Below are 8,253 nucleotides of genomic sequence, written 5' to 3'. Positions count from 1 at the left end.
AGATTCCTTCGTTTCATGCAAAAACTCATCGATTGTATATTTTTATTAAAAGTTGTGATGAAGTGGCTTTTCTTTACCTATTATTTACCTATTATTTACCTATTATTATGTACCACAATTTAAAAACCATTTTTAATTACGATGCCAGCAAAGTGTGCCTTTCCAACATGTTACAATACACAAAGTATTGATAAGCTGAGTTTTTTTCAGTAAGAATTATTAGTTAACTTAAAGTCCATAAAGTCCATAAAGCCTTAAAGTCCATAAATGTGTAAAAAATACAAAGCAAATAAAAATTGTGATATCAAGTATATTTATATTATGTGATGTAAATATATTTATATACACTACGCACAACAATTAGGGGATCACTTTAAAACCTACAAATTTTGTCGATATTTAAGAAACTGTATCTCTGCTTCCAAAGATCGTAGGACATTTTCTCTGGTCGCGTTTTAAAGAGTGAAACTTCTTCTTTAAAACAGTTAATATAATAACTGGTTAGTTGTTGGAAGCATGGTTAGTTTCCAAACACACATATGATAAGATTAAGACAATACGCGGAATCAACTATTGTTGTATAACTAATACATTCAACACAATCAGTCCAAACAATATTAACACAGATAATACTTCTCATTTCATACATCACACTCACTGTAATAACCCAACGAATCAGACATACAATATTCAAATCAATCCGTTGGATTATCATCACATAAAATATGATATAGATGAATTAAATAATAGATGGTTTATCAATTTAAGTAGCTATGTTATACCTAACAAGAACAACGTACAATCACTCTTACAGCTTGGAGAAAACTTTTGCTTACCCACTGTTGTGTAGGTTGGGGGTGTAAAATAGAATCGGATTACTATGAATTGAGTCCAAGTATATATTTCGAATCACATGAGCGTGCGTCCGATCGAACCGTCTACAAAAGTTCGTCTTCCTGCGAACGGTCGAACAATCGAAGAAACACGAAGTAATACAACAGCGCCGCTCGCTGTGCGCACGCATCGCCAGTCGGTCACTCATACTCGCGATATACTTGAATCGAAAATAACGCACATCCATAACACTCTTCTCTCTCTAAGCAAAAAGAACTACTTTCTAGGTTGACCCATCCAAAAGTCGGCAACCCAAGCTGGCGGTACTCGCCTACGTTGAGGCAGCTCTTTCTGCCGTATAACCACTGGCTCTGGTGTACTTGTTTCCGCAATTGGAGATGATTGATTTTCTCCAGCTTCGGACGATGTTTCATTGGGGTTGTTTTCCTCTAACGAAACCGTAACTTGATCAGGCGTAACAGGTGTTTCAGGATCTCCTGAATCCAATTGGTTGTACCAATTCTCTGAGTGTATCCCAGATTCCTTAGAACGAAGAATTTGATCCACGTGCCGTTCCCACACTCGGCCATCTTCTAGCCTAATACTGTAATGTAACTTGCCAATACGCTGGATAATTTTTCCAAATTTCCATTTTTCTTTACTATTGTAATTACGGCATCTCACGCTTTCCCCTACTGAGAATTCTCGAACTATCTTATTTGTATTGCAATTTGTAAAATCCTGTCTATTCGGTAATTTGAAAGTTAAATGCGTACGTAATTGTCGTTTAAACATACGTTCCGCCGGAGCAACTCCGGTAGCGCAGTGAGGTGTAACTCGATACTGTATAAGAAATACTCGCAAAGCTTCTTTTAATGTAAAATTTTGATTTTTCGCTTCAGCACACATTTTCTGTAAAGAGCTTTTCATTGTTTGAACGAATCTTTCTACCTGACCATTTGTGGCTGGATGGTAGGCAGCTGTAAACTTAGGCGTAATCTTATTGTAAGCAAGAAATTGTAAAAATTCTGTAGAACGAAAACTTCGACCGTTATCCATGACCATTGTCTCTGGACAACTAAAATTCATGAAAATCTCTTCACATTTCTGAATGGTACTCCTAGCTGTGATGTCCTTCATTACAAAAACAAACGGCCACTTAGTGAAGGCATCAACCATCAAAAAGAAATATGAACCCATAAACGGTCCTGCGTAGTCTACATGAACTCTTTCGAATGATACTTTGGCGGGTTCCCAATCATGAACTTCCACTTTCGGTGGATCATTTCGGTATGTTTGCATATGCTGCAACTATTTGCTAATTTCTCAATGGATTTATCCAGCCCAGGCCACCAAAACAATGTACGAGCTAATGCTTTCATTTTAACGATACCGAAATGACTTTTATGTAATTCTTTCAGAAAATATTCACGTAATGATTGTGGTATAACTACCTTACCGTTGCAGAAAAGAACGTCTTTTTGTATACTGAATGTAGCCTGATTAATATTGAATAGAAATTTCGACGGTACTTCTTTCTTTTCACGTAATGCAATTATAATTTCCTTTAACTGAGTATCTTTTTGAGTAGCCTGTGCTAATTTCTCCATCGAGATAGGTAAGTCTTGTAACGTTGCAATTTCATATATCTACTACATCATATCCAGTCGAAGAACTCAGCGAAATCGGCAAACGCGACAAACAATCGGCGTTACTATGTAACTTTGAATTTTTATATTGAATATTGAACGAATAACCCTGTAAGAAAATCGCGTAATGCTGCATACGTAGTGCTGTATAAGCTGGTAAAGGTTTTGTAGGCGAAAATATCTGTACGAGAGGTCGATGATCAGTATATAATGTAAAATGATTCCCGTATAAATACTGATGAAATTTCTTGATTCCGAAAATAATTGCATATGCCTCCTTATCAATCTGTGCATAACTCCGCTGGGTGCTCGACAATGACTGCGACGCGTATTGAATAACTCGTTCCGTACCATCAGGGTAACGGTGAGATAACACTGCACCGACGCCATAAGGGCTAGTGTCAGTCGCCAGTATCAGCGGCAACTTTGAATCGAAATGTGCAAGTATCGTATTACTTTTGAAATTTTCTTTTGCTAATTGAAAAGCTTGCTCGCATTGCCGAGTCCATTTGAAAACAACTCCTTTTTGTAATAATGTATGTAATGGAGCTAAAATTGTACTTAAATTTTTAATGAAACGACCGTAATAATTAATCATGCCTAAAAATGAACGTAATTCTGTAATGTTGCTTGGTCGAGGCATCTGACTAATTGCATTCATTTTATTCGTAGTCTTATGTACTCCGTTTTTGTCAATCTTGTAACCGCAATAATGTATCGAATCTTTGAAAAATTCACTTTTGTCCTCGTTAATTCTAATGTTCGCGTCAGCTAAACGCTGTAAAACTAATTCAAGACGACGTAAATGACTCTCATCGTCAGGTCCCGTAATTCTAATATCGTCCAGAAAGACTGATACTCCCGGAATATCCTGTAGCAAATTTTCCATTACGCGTTGCCAAATTGCCGGCGCTGAAGCTACGCCAAACATAAGTCTTGTACATCTGTAAAGGCCCTTGTGCGTATTTAATGTAAGTAAATCGCAGTCTGCCTCCTGTATTCCCAATTGTAAGTACGCTTGTTGTAAATCAATCTTTGTAAATTTAAAACCTCCCGACATGGATGAAAATAATTCGTCAACCGTAGGCAGCGGATGCTCATCGATTAACAAATTTGGGTTAATCGTGACACTGAAATCACCACAAATACGGATTCGGTTATTTTTCTTAAGCACGGGAACGATGGGTGGGTGTAGCCCACCGAGATGTATTAACCTTTTCCAGAACACCGTCTTATTCCAGAGTCCGTAATTCTTGTTCCACTAACGGTAGCAATTTGAAAGGAACTGGTCGAGCTTTTAGAAAAACCAGATTTGTATTTTCCTTAATAGTTAAACTCACTTCAATACCACGTATTTTCGAAGATGAAGGATTCAACTTTGCCCGATAACTCTGTAATAATTCTGTAACTCGAGACTGTGTATCGACTGTGTATAGAATGTAATGCATTAATTGAATCCGTCAAAGGCAATTGTAATTTACGAATCCATTCGCGGCCTAATAACGGCTCCCTATTCACATTTGAAACGTACAAATTTAACTTAATCAGATTTCCTCGCCAAGCAACTCTGACCGATAGAAAACCCATGACTTGAATAGGCGTCTTGCAAAATGTAATCAATTGTAACGGTGTAGCTTGTAATTGTAAACGCGGAAAAAACTGTCGTGCTGTACCTGCACTAATGATTGAAACTGCCGCTCCACTGTCGATTTCGAAACGTATTGAACGGTTCTCCACACGCAACGTCTTGTAGAATTTATCGCGATGCTCTAATTGTTCCACAAATACAATTTCCTCGACTTGATTCGCAGATGCACGCTTCGCACTCATGCACACTTTCCGTAAGTGACCTGGCGTTCCACAATTATTACATCTTAAATTGCGATCTAAAGTGCACTTATTTGCTAAATGATTACCGCCGCATCTGAAACAAGAAATATTAGAAAACGCATTCGAACTCGCGACATCTGTATGAGATTTATCGACTTTCGCTTTAACAGATTCACTTTTGTCTTTGAACGATTTGACCGGCTTCTTCTTCTTCTTCTTCTCAGCCTTGTTCGTCCCGGCACCAATGTACTCAACAGCCGCCGTTCCGGATTGAAGTTGCTGTGTGTCCTTCTCGGAAAGTTCCAATGCTGTAGCAATTTGAACTGCTTTCTCGAAGGTTAGGTCTCTTGTTTCCAATAATCTGGTTTGAGCCCGTCGACTAGTCAGGCCAAAAACCAATTGGTTTCTCAGTGCTGTTTTCTGGTACGCACCGAAATTGCAATGTACACTTAATTTATGTAATGCAGCCACGAAATCCTTGATCGACTCGCCTTCTTTCTGTTTCCGTTGGTAAAAACGAAAATTTTCCGCGATCTCTAAAAGTTCTGGGGCATAGAATTCGCCCAAGTTCGTGATCAAAGTATCGAAAGATGCAGTGTATGGGTCCACAGGCGCCAACTTATTGCAAATAACGCAACTGACCCGATGTAGTGTAGCAAATATAACGTCTTCTGATCCTCCGGAATTTTGAAAATTTTAACGGCCGCCAAAAATCTTTGCAGCCAACGCTTCCACTCAGTAGTGGACGGATCAAAAGAATCAATGGCAAAGGTTCCGTGTAGCACAACCTCCGCCATATTGCGTAAATCACTAGATCTCAAGTTCCTGATTCTATTTAGCTTTTGTACTCATACTCTTATCGTGTTAATCAAACCCCAAGAATAGCTGTATCCCATCCTCGTCGCCAATTCTCTGTTGTGTAGGTTGGGGGTGTAAAATAGAATCGGATTACTATGAATTGAGTCCAAGTATATATTTCGAATCACACGAGCGTGCGTCCGATCGAACCGTCTACAAAAGTTTGTCTCCCTGCGAACGGTCGAACAATCGAAGAAACACGAAGTAATACAACAGCGCCGCTCGCTGTGCGCACGCATCGCCAGTCGGTCACTCATACTCGCGATATACTTGAATCGAAAATAACGCACATCCATAACACCCACCAATAATTTAAAAACAATAACTATTAATATGATCAAACACATAGAAAATAATATACGTAAATTAAAACATTTAAATTTCACAGAATTAAGGAATCTTATTATTAATCAAATTAAAAATGTTAAATTAAATAAATCAAATTTAGAAAAAAAGATTCTTCAAATGTATACCACAACAAAACAATTTATCAAAAATAATAATAATATCATATTCACACATACAGACAAAGGCAATAGTGTAGTAGCCATGAACAAACAAGATTATATCGAAAAAATGGAAAATTTACTAAATGACAAAAATACTTATTTACTACTCTCTCGGAACCCAATTAATAAGGTTATCTCCAATCTGAAAGATATATTAAAAAGATGGAAGTCAAAAAAATACATAAATGACATTACTTATAAACGATTGAACACTTCTAACACGATTTTACCTCGTGCATACGGTGTCCCAAAAATACACAAATCCAATAATCCATTACGAATAATAATTTCGTCCACAGGCAGTCCTTTACACAATTTATCCACTTTTCTACACAAAATTCTTAAAGACAGTTTACCCAAAAATAAATTTACAGTTACTAACAGTTTTTCCATAACCAAAAATCTTAACGAATTACAAATTCAAGACAATGATTCATTATACTCGTTGGACGTTGTATCTTTATACACTAACACTCCTACTGACTTAATTATAATAGGTATAAATAACAGATGGGATTATATTAAAAAAAATACTACCTTAACAAAAATAGAATTTATGACTGCATTAAACTTAGTTTTAAATACATCTTTTTTCATTTTTAACAACAAATATTATAAACAAACTTTTGGAGTACTTATGGGATCTCCATTATCACCCACAATTGCTGATATTGTATTACAAGATTTAGAAACAAGCTGTTTAAATAATCTCATCATTCAACCATCTTTCTACATAAGATATGTGGATGACATTGCTTTAGCAACTAATAACAATAACATTAATAACATTTTAAATAATTTTAATAATTATCATCCAAGACTCCAATTTACTCTAGAAATTAGTAATAATAAATTAAATTTTTTAGACATCACTTTAATAAAACAGAACAATTCACTTATTTACGACTGGTATCAAAAACCAACCACATCAGGTAAATATCTGAATTATTTTTCACAACACCATCATTCACATAAAATAGGAGTCATAATAAGCCTTACTGACAGAGTATTACACCTTTCACATCCCTCTTTCCACCAAAAAAATTTTGACAAAATTATTAGAATTTTGCTGAACAATGGTTATCCACTAGACTTAATATTAAAAACAATCAATAAAAGAATTTACAAAAAGATAGATCTAGACAATAAACCTTCTTCAATCAACAACAATAATAACAATTATAATTTTCCAAAAATTAATTATTTTACAATACCATATATAAGAAATATTTCGAATAAAATTAAAAATTATTTTAAAGACTGTTTAACTCTCAAATTAGCATATAAAGGTATTAACAGTCTTAGCAATATCATCAAAGTACAAAAAGATAAGTTACACACTATGATGCACTCCAATGTAGTATATAAAATATCTTGCAAGGATTGTAATGCAACATATGTAGGACAGACTAGTAGGACTCTTAAAACTAGAATCTCTGAACATAAAAATCATATTAATAGAAATTCACAGTAAAAATCAGTAATAACAGATCATAGGATACAATTATCACACGATTTTGATTGGGAAAATATTAAAATCTTAGATGAAGAAAATGTTTTAAATAAAAGACTCATTTCTGAAATGATACACATACATGGACAAAAGAACAGTTTAAATTTACAAACTGACACAGACTTGCTAAATAAAGCATATGATTGTTTACTCGTTGACTTTTGATTTCCATCTTCAATAACATATGTATCGAAACACATATTCTTTTGTAACACTTCATCACATTATCACATCAGAACTTGTACACACAACACATCTATATGATACTCTCCAATCACTCATCGAAATATATTTCATGTAAGTTCATCATTTACTATAATTTACTTATGTTATACTTAATTAATTTTATCACAACTATCTACTACAATTCAAATGCTTTATAATTGAATATTACGATCAGTAAAATTTAAAAACAAATTCGTTATCTTATATAAAACAATTCAATTTATACATTAATCTAAAAGAACTTTGTAAATTTATATTTTCACATAGTATATGAATGTAACATTGTAAATCGTCTCACCATTATTTATTTTATAAAGTGTTCTGGTAGCACAATGATATATATTAGATCAAATTTTCTTTTTGATAAGGATCCAAACTAGGATCGAAACGTAATGTACATATCTCTAATAAACTCTTTTATACAACACACCAACACCAAGTGCTTTGACTCGATTAGGCATTACTCCCCCTTCTGAGTTAATATAATATTTGTCGTCCCATCAAATGGGACTTTTTCACGAAGACCAGAAGCAGGTCGTGTTAAAATTCGAAAAATTTCGCGACTTTCCAAATTTTCACAGGCAAAATACGAACAGGCCGAAAAATCTTATTACATGCATTTTATAGTTTGAAATGTTTCCTTTAAAACGAGACCACGATCATTACTCTAGCATGTCTAGAAGCTGAGTTATCAGCTTCCAAAGAGAACCTTACATTTTGCAAGATTTTGGGTATTACCGCCAGCATTCGCGTTACCCGATGTGCACCACAGGGAGGTTGCTCGGTCGGAATTTGCACATTATGTGTCTGTGTGGGTGTGTGTGGGGGGGGGGGG

General features: G+C 35.1%; 1 protein-coding gene across 1 annotated transcript; it reads right to left on the bottom strand.

Moving 5' to 3' along the window:
- Positions 1-1,110: 1,110 nt before the first annotated feature.
- On the bottom strand, positions 1,111-2,136 carry LOC108778268 (uncharacterized protein K02A2.6-like). Its single transcript, XM_018545402.1, has one exon. The coding sequence runs from the start codon at positions 2,134-2,136 to the stop codon at positions 1,111-1,113; it is 1,026 nt and encodes a 341-aa protein (XP_018400904.1).
- Positions 2,137-8,253: the final 6,117 nt, after the last annotated feature.

Source organism: Cyphomyrmex costatus, unplaced genomic scaffold (genome assembly GCF_001594065.2).
Source record: "Cyphomyrmex costatus isolate MS0001 unplaced genomic scaffold, Ccosl1.0 scaffold1182, whole genome shotgun sequence".
In the NCBI taxonomy this organism is placed as follows: Eukaryota; Metazoa; Arthropoda; class Insecta; order Hymenoptera; family Formicidae; genus Cyphomyrmex; species Cyphomyrmex costatus.
This window is presented reverse-complemented; position numbering and strand designations above follow the sequence as displayed.

Bases quoted from the DNA above. Each gene is read 5' to 3' on its own strand.
- LOC108778268 (XM_018545402.1), bottom strand. From the start codon at position 2,136: ATGCAAACATACCGAAATGATCCACCGAAAGTGGAAGTTCATGATTGG.